The sequence below is a fragment of the Strix uralensis genome, chromosome 1, assembly GCF_047716275.1.
Source record: "Strix uralensis isolate ZFMK-TIS-50842 chromosome 1, bStrUra1, whole genome shotgun sequence".
Classification (NCBI taxonomy): Eukaryota; Metazoa; Chordata; class Aves; order Strigiformes; family Strigidae; genus Strix; species Strix uralensis.
In genome coordinates this window covers 4,224,614-4,240,943 of record NC_133972.1, presented here as the reverse complement: position 1 = coordinate 4,240,943, position 16,330 = coordinate 4,224,614, and the positions used below count along the sequence as shown (strand labels likewise).

The window sequence follows — 16,330 nt, the reverse complement described above, 5'->3', positions numbered from 1 at the left end:
CCTGTGCTCCATGGCCACTGAGAACTGCACAGGAGTACGGGGTTAAATAATGCGGAGGGACAGGTAAAATGTTAAAAAAGCTACCTAAAGGTTAGTACTAGAGTACGTTGCTTGGGTTGGCTGTAGAGTCTCTGACTAAATGCCTAAGAACAAGATGGATAAACATTTGTTGGGAATCATTTAAGCGTAACTCATAGTGCTCTGAGTGAGGTGCATGAATTAGAGCCCTCAAAGTCCCTTCTTTCCCTGTCTTCTCTCATGCATGAACTGTAGTTACTAACGAGGTTTGTTCTGTGCTGTGGGTCCCTGACCACGATTGGATGAGTGCTGGGGCTGGAGGAACAGAGTAGGCGAAGGGCAGCCGGCCTTGCAGTTAGTGCCTTCCACTGCTGGCAGAACAGGGCACGAGGCCTGTGAACTGGAAGAAAAAGATTGTGTCCTTCCGTGCAAAAGTGTGTGTCAGGCCTTGTGTGCTTCGCAGGAAGCTGTCATGGTTATGCCGACGTGTTTATCTTGGGGTTTGTTGGTTTGGGGTTTTTTTTTTTTGCAATTTGCATGCTCTAGTGGGGTGTGAGGGCTGCTTTGGGGAGGTTTTGACTCTTTCTTGCTTGTCCATAATACATGTAGTGCTTAGAAACTTTTTAGAAATAACACTGAGGGTGGATCTGACAAAGTTACCACTTCATGAATGACGTCCAGAAGTGTTCTACATATTTCATATCACAAACAGGAGGCATGAGCTAAGATGTTAAACTTGATCTTGTAGAGAGGTTTAGAAAATGACATTACTAGAAACCGTAGCCGTAGTAGAAAGACAGGTGTATTGCAGGTCAGTGCTGGGTGAGCTGTTTGAGGACTCCTCTCAGAAGTCTTGCATGAAGAACTGCAGTGATTGGTACAGAAAGAGCCGAGTGGATGATTCTGTGTTCAGGAGGAAGTACAAATGTAGGCAGAGCTGCTTTACATTACGGCGATGGAGCTTGATTAAGACCTACAAGAAGGTAAATAACACTTGGCATCCATATTATTTTTATGGAAATGAATTTTCTCTACTTTAGAAATTTTAAAATAGGGGCTTAAGATGCCTGACGAGTGCATTCATATGAACAAGAAAGATCATATATCATAAAAAATATCATAAAATATAATATATAAAAAAAATAACATATCATAAAAAAGATCAAAGGTGCTCTTTGTTGGTTACTGTTTGTATCCTGGAGTTACTTCCTCTACAGCTGGAGTCGAGAGCTTCCTGAGCAGCCAGGGAGTGAAAAGTTGATCAAATTCCTCAGTGTTTGTGCCTGGCCACTGAGTTGGGGCACACTGCAACAGGCCAGCATGCTCTTGTTGAAGTCAAAGGTGGGTTGAATGGTAAAGCTCTGATACGTAGCTGCATGTGGGTGTTGCATCAGTCTTTTGGTGTCTTCAGGAGAAAGTGATTCCCTAGCCATTTGTTGTAAAGCAGCTACATCGATAAACATAAAGGAGCAGATTATTCCAGAAGTGATGGCGTGAGATGCATTGCATAAGGATGGCTGCTGGGTCAGACCGACGGCCTGTTTAGGTTGGTATCTGGTCTCAGCGTGGACAGGATTTAGTACAGGGGAAGAGTGTACGAACAAGGCAGATATCTTGGGTCCTGGCAGCCAGAGCGGTGTTCAGGAGAGGTGGCTTGTGGCCGAGGGGCTTCTCGAGCCAGAGGAATGCCATGGCTTTGTGCTGAGTTGCGGCTCACTCTTCAAAAATTTGTCCACTTGCTTTTTTAACCCACGTGACATTAGACAATGTCCTGGGGTAAAGATTTCCACAGCTTAACTGTGTGTTTATTTTGAGCTGCCACTTTGTAGTTTCGTTTGATGTGGAGTTATTCCTGTGCTGAAAGAGGCAGCCCTCCCCTGTTCAGCTTCCTCAGATCATCTCTGTTAGAGAAGTCCCTTGTATCCATTTGCTGATAAAATCTTTTCCAGATTGAGAAGTCTTCCCATGCTTTTTCGTTTTATGAAAGCGGCTCTGTATCTTTGATCATCCTTGTTGAACTTCTCTGTACCTCTTCTACTTCTCCTGCGTGTCCTTTTTGAGATGAGGAGGAAGAAGAAGAATGACCAGAACTGTGTATAGCGCTTAGTGTATGTACAGCACAGCTTTGCACATTGTAATGATTTCTATTTGTTCTCCATTCTATTCTTAACAATTCCTCATATACAATTTGCTTTTTTTTTTTTTTTTTGACTGCATCGCGTTCACATTTTCAGAGAATTAACGAGTAGGATGCCAGGATCTTGTTCTTGAGTGGGGATAGCCAGTCGAGAGTGCATTCCTGTGTATGTAACACAATTTTCCCCATAGGCATCACATACCATTTCATTGGCATTGAACTTAACCTGTCATTTTGCTACCCAGTCACTTGCCGTGGAGTTATTTCTGCCAGCTCTTCAGTTGGCCTGATCTTTGCCACCATCAATAACAGACAACTGAAAGGGTTATTTATGTCAAGATTGCACCTTTTTTCCAGGGCAATTGTGAATATGTCAAACAGCACAGTTCCCTGTGGGACTGCACGATTACCTCCCTCTGTGAAGAGAATCAGACATTGGTTACGATGCTATTTTAACCCCTCTTGTAATCAACTTCTATCCATATGAAGGCCTTCCTCCTTTATTGTATGATAGCTTAGTTTTTTAGAAGTCCCCTGTAAGGAGTTTTCTTGAACACTTTTTTATCAGTCTAGGTAGACTTTCTAAATCAGGTCTCTGATCTGTGTGCTTGTTTATTCCTCTGGAGAAGTCAGTCAGACCCATTTGTGAAGCTGACTCTGCTTCCTCAGTGTGTGGGAACTCTCCTTCCATCAAACGATTCTGTTTTCTGCTGATTTCTTTTGCATATCTGCCTTAGTTATGTGTAGTTTTCCATATGTCCCTTAGTAAAAGTAGGAGGAATACTTCCCACCTTCCAACAACCACATCGGGACAGGTGGTTACGTGCTACTGGAGCTGTTTTGGGGCTCTGGGTCTCTCTCAGTAACACCCTCTGGTCTGGGCCCCTGGCTGGTGTAACATCTCGTTCTGTAACCCCTTCACTGCCCACCGATCTGTGATAGAGCCTGATGATCCCTAAGAGGATTTCAGCGCGGAAGCTTCCCCACCCTGTAACTTCTCTTCTGTGAGGATAAATTCGAATTTTATTTATGTTTTCTTCTATGGTTTTCTGTTCTCTGTGTTCTCCCTCTATATTCTGATTGTCTGTTGGCCCTGCAGACTTTCTGGAGGACTCGCTGCTCATGGTATCTGAATTGGCATTTATTAGTAGTTCTTACGCCTCTTCCCAGCAGTTCCTCAGACTCCTTTTTGACCTGCTGTGTAATGTGCTCACACACAGTGTGCAAGAACCTCTCTCCTTAGTTTCCTCATTTGGACACATCTTCAACTCTTCACTGAATTTTTTGATATGTGATAGGCATTTCTTCTGAGCTTCCCATGTAATATCTCTAAGTACCCTCTGTCACCTCTAAACATTTTCTTCTAATTCCCCTTAAGGGTTGTTTTTTTTTTTTTTTTTTAACACACCCTTTTTTATGTAGTATGCCCACCCCTCCTTTTTTTTTTTTTTTTTCCCTTTCCTGTCCTTTGCTGTTATGCAAAGCAGTGGGTTTTTATTTTGGACTCTGTTATTCCTGGGAAGATGTAACTTTAGTTGTCAGGTAAGATTTCTTGTAAAGGCAGAGCCGCTGTCCAAACCTGCTTCTCTGTGCTCTGCTTGTTGGGAGTTTTAAATACAGAGTTAGTTCAAGTACTGCTTAGGTCTGATCGCATCGAGGTGGTGCTACACATGAAGGAAATCCAACCTAATGCTGTCTAAGCAGATGATAGCTCAAATCTTTGTTCTTTTTTATTTCTGTTGAACCTTTTAAGGAATTACACTACAGCCTGGTCCTGGATGCCCTGCCATGGTGATACCAACAGGGAGAGGTGTCCTAAAACCCCACCACCTACGTTGAGCTTGGCTGACAAGGTGCTAGCTACAGAACTAACCATACAGCAGAAATAATGTTGGAGAACCTTTAGTGGACTGAACAATAATTACTTGATGTTGATCTTACTCATAGAGAAGTTCAGTGTAAAATGTATTGGATGGCAAGTTCTGAACTCTGTAGCTTTTTTGGTGAAATGAAGGAATTGCCACTTGGTTGAGTACAGTTGTTGGTAATAAATGGTGGAGGAGGTTTGTGAGGCATTTGAAAAAGTCTTTTTCAAAAGACATTCTAACTACCATTGCTTAAAAGCTTGTGCATTGCACGGCACTTGAGAGTTTATATCCTTTTCAAAACTCCGGGTAGTTTTTAATTATAGTGTTTTAACTGTAGACTTCTGTTTATCTAAGTAAATGTCTATTTTTATAATAAAAAATTCAAGAATGAAATTAAAAGCCAAACACTACAGTCTGATTTGTCTCTTCTGCCTTCTTATCTCATTAGAGTAAGAGTTTAGTACTCAGTTGCCTAAGGCTTGGAAAAAATACAGCACTGTGATTGCACTTTTAAAATTCAGTTGCAGGTGACAGATTGGTATTGTGGAAAAAATCCACCGTAGCTAGAAATCCTCTGAGTAGGTTCACTGACAGATGAAGCAAGTGCTTTCTGGAGTGTTTACAGACTTTTATCTGGCTGAGAGCTGACATGCTGCTTGGCATGCTTGTTAGACAAGCACGTTCTGGTGAAACTGCGAAGAAAGTAAGAGTTTGGTGTGTATATTACTAATATTTAGAGTAGCAGCTTTTGAATTGTGATTCTTAGCTTTGTATTTCACAGTGTTTTTTAAATTTAATCAGTATAATTTAGTTCCCTTTTACAGACGAGGAAGAAATGACTCTAGAGAGGACAACAAGCCTTTTGTCCAAAATCTGCTCAGCAGCTCAGTGCCAAAGTTGGAAATTGAATTTGGGGATTCTCTCCATGGTGTATATCCTGCAGCTTTTCTTCTCCAGCTTCATCCTTGTCGTAACTAATTTTGCAGCTTTTCTATCGTGCATCTCCATCACTTGCCCTGTGTGAGTTACACACTAATAATATTTCTGAAATTGTAATAAATGATGCTAAAACAGGCTAAATCCGTATTTTAAGGGAGAAGCTGCCTCATATGATCGTGTTTCTTTCCCTGTAGTAAATTGACAGTGGAGGCCAGGTCATTGCTAACAAGAACTACGTTGGGCAAGAACTCTGTTGTCAGGAAGAAGAGATTGGGAAATGTTTTCTTGTGTTTGGTAAGCTGTCAATGTGCTTAATAAGTGAGGAAGCTTCCTTGGCTGGATGCAAAATGAAGAGTAAACTTTTGAAGTTGTGAGTTTTTTCTAAATTTGGATACTTTGTGTTTTGCTACATATCCCAAACTTCAGTGTTTCATGGTTCTTCAGGCGGAACATCATGTCATTTCATCCGCACCAATAAGCTGTTGTCTAATGCTGTTGGAAGTGTTTTAGAAAGCAAGAAAAGGCATTTGATAGAAAGTGCATTCAATGAATTACTATTCTTAAGCAGGAGTTTAGCAGAGGTTCTTCTCTTGGGGCGTGAAAGTCCAAAAGATGTCCTGCAAATCGGTTTGGAAACTTTGAATGTCAGTCCCTTCTTTGGAAGCAGATAACGTATTATCTGGGATGTTAAGATTATTTAGGTGCTTTCTTTTTGAATCTTTGTGGCAGTGTTTCTTTGTTGTCGTTGCTACTCGAGCACTTCAAGATATGATTAAAAATTTGTAAAATGAGTGAAATACCTGGGGTCTATTTCAGATAACTGCTGGATTTTTGAACTCTCAAAACATAATTGAATATTGTAGGGTGAGGAAAATGGGCAAAAAGGTGAGACTGAAATGAGTGGCTGCTGTTGTGTGGAATTTTGTATCAAGATGTGTGTATCTCCTTGATCTTTAAACCTCTCAAGTTCCTGGCAAGCATGCTTTTATTTGGTTTTGGCGGTTTGTTTATTTTTTTTTTTAGTTGACTGAGGGAAATGAGTTGCCAAGCAAGTTTAGAGCAGACAGTTAGACCGGTGCAAAGAGCTTTGAGGTGTCTTCAGAGGAGGTTAAATGAGAAGGGGAAGGTATGTGGGAGATGTTTGGTCGTCGCAATGCAATATTATGCTATTATATTGTACTGTTGAGAACTCGGAGGTTCAGCTCCTGTCAAAACTAGCTTGTTTGTGACCACATGCTGACCGAGGAAGGTGAGACTTGTGCTGAGGATGCACATGCCTGGTTATCCTGGGCTAGATGCACGTTTTGTGTGTTGAAATCTGGTTCAGAAACTCAGTTCAGACTTTAAATACTGTTTTGGCCATATAGCTGGAATGGAGGGAATGCAGCCTGAAATTTAATTTATTGAAGAGTTTCTACTTTTTGACTATGAAAAGTCCCCTTCTGTGAAGAATACTGGACTGCAAACATACAGGGTGTTCTGGAGCCTTGTTTCTGAAAGAGTGGTGTTGGGATTAACCCATTCCAGACACCAGCCCCCAGGAGCTTAGTGTGCTGGTCGTGATTTTCCCATAGGAAGTATTCTGTTCCCCCGTGACCTCTGTGTCCTTTCACAGCACAAAGCACGTTATTCTTCTCATGGGAATGCAAGTGGAGAATAGGAGCTTGGTGTTAGAGCTGATTGTGTAGCATTTCTATGAAGGGAGGTTAGTGGTTTGAGCATATTTCTTGTTTTCCCACCTCTGAAGTCTTCAGAAGAATGCTTCAGCCCTGGCCCTCATGGGAGGAGAATTCCCACTTGGTCAGGCAGACTTGAGGAGTGGGACAAATGGGTTCCCGAGGGCTGTTCTCTTCCTTCCCCTTCTCCCTCTTGCTGACACTGGGTTGTGAGGGCTCCTGCAGCAGCTGACACCAGTCATTTTACTTGGGGGGGCCTTGCAGCGGTGATAGCTTCTAGCGTCTCAAGGATATGAAGAATCTCTACAGTCCAACAGAGAGCAAGAAAATCAGTGTTTTCTTTGCTGGTGTGTGAGTGATCTAACATCTGGCCGTTTTCTGCATCTGCAGGGAAACTTCTTGATTTCATTTGTTTTCAGGGGAGTGTTTGTGTTCTGAGTTTCTGGCGTTGTCATGAAATCATAGCTGTAGTGAGGACTGAAAAGAGGTCAGAGAGACATTTGCAGGTCGAACAGAGACTGTAAATCAGACAGTAAACTCAGTATTGGCAATCCCTCTTCCTTTTCTGCTTTGTGTGTCCTGGGTATAGCCCAGGAATGCATGAAATACCTGTAGCCATATGTGCACCTGTGTGAATATGTCCCCTCTTCACTGGAGCCCAGATAAAAATGTTTCTTGTTTGACAGTACAAATACGCAGTAGTCTGGCTAATTTTGTCTCGAGCAGCATCGATCCTGCTGTTTCCAGCTGTTTTGTGATAACTTTGCAGGCAGAAGGTTGCTACTCTGATTCTGCTGTCTCTGGGGAGCCTGTGGGGGATTGATGGATATGTGGCAAATCTCTGCAGCACTGGGAGGGTGAATTATTGCTAATGGTCCATATGCCCGCCTTGCCCTCAGGTGCTGAGAGAACAGCAGTCAGATTGATCTGCTCTGTTGGCAACAGCAGAAGACAACTGAATGACCTTTATAAATCCTAATTTTTAGTAAACTCTTTTCTTCTTTCCCCTTCATTCCTCCCCTGTCCTTCCCCAAATACACAGCCTTGGCAGAAAAGCTGCTGAAATTTTGCATCTGATCTGGGGCTGCTACTCTGATGAGCTGTGCTGTTCCCTCCGTGAAGAACAGGTACGTCAGAGAGACGGGTCGTGCGTTTGAAACGTTAGGTGCCAGGGGGATGCTGCAGCTGGTGGTAGGGGTTTGGGGGGACAGGAGGACTGTGTTGGAGCCGTTCCTACTTTACCAAGCTCGGTGTTTTAAACGCTGGGTTAAAATTCATGTTGAAAGTTTAGGTATAGGACTTTCTATAGGCAACAAGATGGAGCAAATTATTCTATGTATTGAAGTGCAAGAAAAATTACTATAGAACAGTGATTTTTTTCCCCCCCCCTCCACTCTTCACTATCTCAGTAATATGCTTTTATGACTACCCAATGCTAAGGCCTGATTCGAGAATGCTTTATGGAAAACTGAGATGTTGAATATACTTTAATAAAACAGGTTGCTGTTTAATATAAAGGGAAAAGTTTTCATACATTGGATATTTTTGCCTCTAAGCTTGCAGTGGGCTGATGTTGTCTGAGCTGCTGCTATCTACCTACAAGAGCTGCATTTTCCTGTACTTCAGTGGTAAAGGGAAGTCTTCTGTGAAAGCTGTAAAACGCTTTCAGGCAGAAATGTGAAGAATTTGGAACATGTAGCTATTGTTAAGTGAGATAAAAGCTTTTGTCTTGGGAAAAGTAGTATCATGCGGCGTCTGTTAGTTTGAGTTTATTTTTTCTGCAAGAAGAAATCCTGCATTTCTTCTTTTGCTGGTCAGTCTTGTTTTCTGTAAGAATTTGCAGTACAGCCAGGAAACTAGAACAACAGGAGGAGTTTTCCACAGAAGTATATCCATAATAGTGTGGATAGCCACCTCTTTCTTCTTGCATTTGAGGCACAGTTTAATATTAGCTTAGTTTGGACTCTCTTGGTCATGTACTCATTTAGTAAGGAAGTGTAAGAGGCTGTTCTGGTTCTGTGTCTGCGTGTTGCAAACCTCGTGTCCTGGTACAGGTGGGGATGAGAGAGCTGCTGGCTGTACGCAGAGATCTTGCGCTGTATTTCTTAACCTTAGTGAAGCTCGTAGAACCGTGTAGTGGGCTACTGAGAGTGTCACGTGAAGGCTGATTGGATGTGTCCTTAATGAACAGTGCTGTGTGCCTGAAGTGGCAGTGCAAGTCTTTCTGTGTAGAGGCTTTATACAGCGGTGCCGGGGGAGTAACCTCTGGAGAACACCTTGGCACCTGCTCTTTTCCTGTGGCCAAACATGGGAACCAGTTGCAGAGAAGCTGTGGAGTCTCCATCGGTGGAGGTACTCGAAACCTGACTGGGCACGGCCCTGACCAACCTGCCCCAGGTCACCCTGGGTGATCTCCAGAGGTCCCTGCCATCCTCCACCGTGCTGTGACGTCTGTGAAATCCTCTGGGTTCCGCTTCAGCGCAGCTTCCTTACCTGGTGCAGAGTTGGCCACCACAAGCTCCTCATTAGAGAGAAGCTTTGGAAGTAGAAAGTGAATCATCTGATCAGCTCTCAGACAGATGGGAAGTAGAAGAGCCTGACCTCCTGTCAGCTAGCTAGAAGTTATGGCGAGCCAGAATTGTTTTTTTATGTGGGGTTTGGGTGAAGAGCTGCTGTGCTGGTGTATGCCGAGGGGGAGGCTGGTGAGGCAGGGGGCAAGTGATATGATGCAATGCTGTTGAGTGCTGATGCTGGTGCTTAATTCCAGTTAAAAGTTGCTTTGTCTTATAACAGTAGCCAGCATGGTGTATATTATGAACGAAGTGGTATATAACATACCACACTTTCTAATCAGGATAAGGATCAGCTTGGAGAAAGAGGGCCTTGGGGCCCTAAGAGCATTGTGTGCATTTAATATGCTCTCTGCTGGTCTTACATTGTGAATGAATAGCAAATAAATGATTGTGCTTTTTCCTGAAGAGGCAGTAGAAGCCCTTCTTCTGGAGTTGCAGCGTTATGTATGAGGAGAGTTTCTGGCTCCTTGAGAGAACTCATCTGCAAATGTGTGTGTGTTTAGAGGGTGTAGTACACCCAAAAAAGTACAAAGATGTGGTGTATAGCGTGGTGTCAGAAAAAATTTCAGTTTTTAGTCATATTTCCCTTCCTGTCTCTGGGTGACTTCAGAGGGGAAGAGCACTCCAGCTGAGGAGCGCTGTGGCTTTCTGACCTGCGTGGCTGTCTGAAAACTCTGCCTGGGGGAGGACGCAGCACAGCTCCTGTGGGCCGGAGAGCGAGGGACGCTGGGCGGCAGTGGGGGACAGCGGCGCTGGTGTCTCCTCTTCACCTGCTTCCTGCTACCACGTGAAGGCTATCAGGATCTTCAGGATTTGGTTCAGGACCTTCTCACCAGCTGAGCTGTGGCACGCGTGCACGGCTGAGCTGAGGTGCGTGTGTGTGTCTGTAGCACCCTGACGGGGAAGTGTCCTTAGTCCCTTACATGGTGTAATCTGCTGTGCTTGGCAGCAAATTATCAGATAGACTATGGCAATCGGATTGTTTCAGCAATTGCTTTTTCTCCTCTGTGTAACACAAGAATGGGGGAAAAGATGCTGTTTACAAGATTAATTCACTCTTCTGTAACTATCCAGATGTTGTGAATTTGTTATAATCTGAACTCTGTTTTCTGGCTGCAGTGCTGAATTTCCAGCTTGTGACAGATCTGTGGCCGTAGCGTGTTGCATCTCTAGGAAATGTTTGCAAGGCTGCACTGAGAAATCTGTTTCTGGAGGCGTGGATGAGTAACCTTGGTGCAGGGTGTCCTTCCTGGACCTACGCTCCCCCCACAGGCCCCCCCTGATCCTCGCTCCCCCAGCCATGGGAAGTGCTGCGGTTAGGTGAAATGTTGGAATTGGATGTGTGTGGGGGGAAGCATCATAACTGAAATCACACTCGTGTAGCTGAATTTGTGTAATCCTGGCAATAATAATGACTTATGCTTCTGTAAATGGAAGGAAGGACTAGAGAGCCTAAGCAATTATTTAATTTAGTTTGGAAATTAAGAGACTTTAAAAGCCAAACCCTGCTCTTCCAAGCCTGCTTTTGCTTTTGTTTTCTGTGATTTATCTCTGAACTTCATTGTGTATGTCTCTTGTACCTGAAGTGAACCAGAAATACGACATACTGTGTTACAAGGTTATGGAAACGCCCTGATGTCCTCTTGTTTCCAGTCAGCTTTGTCTTGGATTTGCAGTCAGGCAAAAGGAAAAAATTACTCTGAATGGATTCTCCTTTAACACTTGTCCTAAAATCGGCAGGTTTGTTTTGAGTTAGCTGATCTTTGTTTGCAAAAATTACTTCGAATAGGAATGGTTCCTGCTTTTAACTTTTATGAGCACTGTTGTCACACATAAAATTAATAAAGATTTCAGAATCTAATATGCAATCCAAAAAAACCATAATAAGCTAATAAGCTTTGGAATGCTTAATGTTTTCTTCTTCATGAATGTTTCACATCAGGTGAAGCAAGTAAATACAAAGTTTTCCTCTCTGCAATTAGTAGAAATGGTTCCCATTGCTGTGCTAATAACCAAAATTTCTGTGAGAAGGTGAGGCTGGTCAAAGAGCCAGTCATGACATATTTCTGCTGCTGAAGTAGAATGGATGTGTTGTTCCCGAGTTACTCGTGGAACAGGGTCAGAAGGGATGGTCCAATCCTGACACCCAGCCCTACAGCAAGATCAGATCTGCTCTGTCATTTCTTTCTAGACTGCAACACCCAGGTTTTTATAGACACCCAGGTCACTGGTTAGTTACAGGGAGCAGCTGTTCCTCTAGAGGCCTGTGTGTGGTTTATTCACATTTTTAAGGTAAAAGTGGAAAATCAGATGCCCCGTACTTGAGCTGTGGGGATGAAGCCAGGATGGCTTTTGCCCAGCGTGCAAGAAAACTCACAAGGATCAGATCTTCTGTTGTGATGGGACAGCCATGGTGTCTGGGTGTGGAAAACCAGGGCGTTTGTAGTGTGCTCGGTGCTGGCTTTGCTTTTAAGGATTATTTAATGTTGCTTTTTGTCTTCTGCCCTTAGATTAGAGATATAATCTGTGTGAGCCCCAACATAACGTGCTCTAGCAAGACTCATGTTGAGAAAGATCACCAGTGAGATGAAGCCCTGAATTTTTCCGTTTCGGTATACTTGTTTGCAACTTCCTCTCCAATTCTGGTAACATAAGACTGTGGACTTTCAGTTCAGTTACTGCCATATATTGAAAAGATACTGTTTGATAATTTCAGTGGTCTGTTCTGAGTAGTAGGCTTGCGTACGCAGGGGTTTTCTGCTTGATTTCCCACTCTATGAACAGCTCTGGAAGAGGGCTTTGTCTTTGAAATTTTAAATTAAAATTATTTTTTTACTCACTCCTGAGACCTGGAATAGAAAGTCCACGTTCCTGGTGATTGCAGTGCACCTTTAAAAGCAATTTTTTTTTTTTTTTTTTTCCTTTGCCTTGGGCTTGATTTGAACAGGTCGTATTTGCCACTGGACCAAAACAAGCTAAAGGTTAAAACCCTTAGTCTTAATCTCTACAACTTCTGAAGGTATTCCTGTATGCCATCTTTCTATTCCTTTGCAGGGTACCGTATTTTAGCTTCTCTGTGTGACTATAAGACAAAACCTTCCTATCCTGCGTGAATGCGATGTATAGGGTTTTGGCTGGCTCGTCAGCCTTACCCCTTGCATTGCAAGGTTCCCAGGCAGCAAGAGCACACTTCTCATCCCTCCCCTCTCCCAAAATCCTGGAACGTTCACGCTGCTGCTGGACTGCAGGCAAACTGATACTGCCTGTGACTAAGAAAGTGATATTGATTCTCATGGAAAGATGTCGTGCCTTGCTAAAAGGTATGAGCAAAAATACTTATCCAGGTTTTCCATTTCATCATTAGGCCATTATACTGGTGCTTCTGTTGCTAAAAATCTGATTATTTTTAGTTGCATCACTGTGGGGAAAAACTAGGTAGATCATTGTAAAATAGTCCTGTGGGTGTTAAATAGACTTTAATCTGAAATTAAAAGCGTAATGGCTGTACTTAGGGTTTGTCTTCCCGCATATGCTCTCTGCCATATAGCTGAAAGTGGATGCTCAGGAAAGAATATAAAACAAAGCAGCACCTGTGGTACCTCCCCCAGCTTCTAAGTATTTGAGGCTTACAGAAATCCTAAGCCAGATATGTGTAAAAACTCTGAATGCATTTCTTGCCTGTGTGAGCCCATCAGACCTTCTCCTCTTGTATTCTTTACATTTTCTGGTTTTAATGGGAAGCCTGCGTTTAGGTCTTTTGTTGAATTCTCTGGTGCAGTCATTAATGGTGTTTTCCTGCAGACAAAATGACTTGTTTCATATGTGTTGGGTCTCTTATTGTCCCAGTCTTATTCTGGAGAAGCCAGGAGAAATGTACTTATTTCCTCTCAGTAAAAATATAAAAATTGTGGATAATCATAGCTTTGAACTATATGAAAAAAATCTGTCTTGCATTCAAGCCTTTCACTTCTCAGAACATTGTTATGAACCACATGCTTTGCGTTTAGTCTGAGATTTAAAAAAAGAAAAAGAGGGTAGGTGTCTGCTGCTCCATCTTTCCTAGAAATTTGGTTTGTGCTTTGTTTTAATGTATTATCTTAACCTTTTCTTAGGGCTTCTTATATTGCATTTTTTATGTTTTGTAAATCAAATTGCAAGTTTAGGCTGACGGCTTCTGACATCTGCAATTCAGTTTGTATTTGGTAAACAGCCTAGTCATAAGTCTTACAGCCAGGTCAAAGTATATTTTGATGAGAAGTGTCTGCGTTAGTTTATTTTATTGTGTAGTGTACTCTGGCTTAGTCTTCTGAACTGTGGCTACTTACGCTTCCCTCTCTCATGCCAAAATAACTTTTCATTTGTCTGAGCCGTAGCGCCTGTTCTGGTCTCTTCTCTTGTTACTGGTGTGTTGCTAATAGCTAAAGCACTGACAGTGCTTCAGTCTGTGTCCAAGAGCACTTCCCTTAAGACCACGTTGCCGACAGCTAGCCTCAGTCCTTCTTTTCTAATTGGCATTTTGGCATCTCCTCGGAGTACTGCTTAATTCTTTTACTGCTAAGCTCCTTTTCTTCTTTCCTTTCAGATGGTTTGGTTCCTAGCTCTGCTCCTGCGTGTCCCCTCTGACCAGCAGCTCATGGCAGCGGTGCCTGACGTCTGTTCGGCCGGTGTTGGTGCTCTGATTGTGTTTCTGCCCTTCCTTGCCCTAGGCAAAACCCCATAATTTGATCAAATTGCCTGTAGGCTCGTAACAAGTGTTAGGTGTGTGGTGTCTGTTTCTCCCTTTTCTTAGGAGGAGGTACAGTGCTGGAAGTCTTTCTAAAACAGTTGCTAATGTTTATTTTCCTTTTTTAAATTTATTTTCCTCACGAGCTTGCTTTCTTTCCAATTTCTAGCTGGATACAGTGCCTTTGCTGAAGCGTTGCACATGCTGGAATTGCCTGACCTCCTGATGTATTCCGGGATGGCAACTAGGTGACGACAGTTGAGGATGACCCTGACTGAAAAACTGCGCGAGAGGATATCGCGGGCGTTCTACAACCACGGGCTGTTGTGTGCTTCCTACCCCATTCCCATCATCCTCTTCACGGGGCTCTGTATTCTGGCCTGCTGGTAAGTCACGCAAACTACTTGTTGTCCCGGGGTGCAGCTACTTCGTGGGGTTTTCATAGCAATGCCATGAATGTGCTCAGGCTTCCCTGTCTTGTGGGCTATCCCAGAAGCTCTTTTTTTTTTTTAAAACTTAATAGATTTTTGTCATGTCATTTTGTAGGACAAAAGAAAAGACAGGGATGAAGTATCTTCATGTGGTTTAATAAGTAAATAGTAAAAACCACTTGCATAAGTGAAGTAAAGCAATAAATAAAATAAAAGTAATCCCCAAACACCTGGTGGTGGACTCCAAAACCATGAATTAAAAATGGGGAGAAGGAAAGTTGATCCTTCTCTCCATACTTGCCTATTCTGTTCTCCTTTAAGCTTCTACTCTTCTCTTTCAGCCCTTGCCTTGGCACGCCTGTGTTGTGTGTTCTTGTAAATTCTCTACTCCCCTTATGGACTCTTAATTTGGATATGAGTTGCAATGGAACGTAATTTCACTCTCAGATATGTTATGTGGGACTCTTAATCATTTCCAGTGAGGCACTATTGCTACTGGACTTGAGAACTGTTGAGAACAGATTTGTGCACAGACACATGGATGTGTGTATACAGAGTCTGTCTTCAAGTTTTTAATTCTAAGTATCTTGTCTCTTTTGGTCAAAATAAATCCTATGTGATGATCTTCTACTCTGCTATTAGAAAAGCTCCACCTGTGTTGATACAGATGTAAATTTTTGTTTGAGCATTGCTGAGGATAAGACAGACTTCTTTCACATCTGCAGTTAAAAGATTACCAAAGCAATTATTTTCATGTACTGAAAGCCAGTGAGATTGCTGCTCATGCCTGACTCTTCAAGGCTGTGAGCAGCAATCGAGGCGTTGCTTTCCTGCATTTTCACTGCTTCATAAGAATTCTTGTAACTGTCAATGATAATAGTTTTATTTTCAGATCTCTTGTTCTGTAGAAATACGAAGCTTCTACAGGGTCCAAGCAAGTAGATTCTGTTCTGTTTATCTTTGCTGATACTGATACTTTGCAAGTAACGGCTCTATTTTTTGACTCCGGTTTTGCTGGATGCTGCTTTCACATGTCAGGCTGGCATTAGCCAAACCAGAGTTCCACCATGAGTCCCGAATTGCCACACCACAGCACTTGCTTGCCAATTGCTTCATCAGAGCTTCCAGTGGTATTAGGCTCCTATTTTCAGTTATCTTTCAGGTGCTGTTGCTTTGGTAAATGCAGGAAGACAAGACAACTGCTTCAGTATAAAATGTTTATCCATATAAATATTGTATTTTGAGAGAGATCAAAATAAAAACTGCATGCTTACTCGCTTTCCTAAATTTAGGATTTCCCGAACAGGAGGAAATCTGATCTAGGATTACTAGCAGCTGTCCTCATTCTTTTTGGGAACCTTGTGCCCACTAGGTCAGAACTTGTATCTGTCCTGGATGTTGGCAGGATGGTCGCACTCAAAGAGCTGCGGTCAACAGCTCGATGTCCCAGTGGAGAGCAGTGACAAGTGGCGTTCCTCAGGGGTCAGTGTTGGGACCAGTGCTCTTTAACATCTTTGTTGGCGACATGCACAGTGGGATTGAGCACACCCTCAGCAAGTTCATTGACGACACCAAGCTGTGTGGTGCGGTTGACACGCTGGAGGGCAGGGATGTGCCATCCAGAGGGACCTGGACAGGCTGGAGAGGTGGGACATGCAAACTTCATGAAGCTCAACAAGGCCAAGTGCAAGGTCCTGCCAATGGGTCGGGGCAATCCCAAGCACAAACACAGGCTGGGGGATGAAGGGATTGAGAGCAGCCCCAAGGAGAAGGATGGGGTATTAGCGGATGGAAAACTGCCTCTGAGCCAGCAACATGCACTCGCAGCCCAGAAAGCCACCCGTGTGCTGGGCTGCACCCAGAGCAGTGTGGGCAGCAGGGCGAGGGGGGGGATTCTCCCCCTCTGCTCCGCTCTCCTGAGACCCCCCTGCAGTGCTGGGTCCAGCTCTGGGGGCACCAACATCA

At 43.3% G+C, this 16,330-nt stretch overlaps 1 protein-coding gene across 3 annotated transcripts in view; it reads left to right on the top strand.

Annotated features, from left to right (window-relative positions):
• SCAP (SREBF chaperone) overlaps positions 1–16,330 on the top strand; it is a 65,758-nt gene that overhangs the window by 6,408 nt on the left and 43,020 nt on the right. The window contains exons 2-3 of one of the 3 annotated variants that reach the window (XM_074875906.1): positions 7,681–7,765; positions 14,104–14,320. In XM_074875906.1, coding sequence (XP_074732007.1) covers positions 14,199–14,320 — 122 coding nt within the window. In that variant the 5' untranslated portion in view covers positions 7,681–7,765; positions 14,104–14,198. Of the gene's footprint in view, positions 1–7,680; positions 7,766–12,151; positions 12,532–14,103; positions 14,321–16,330 lie in introns of those variants that run through there. The other 2 variants (XM_074875989.1, XM_074875824.1) reach the window with 2 other exon arrangements.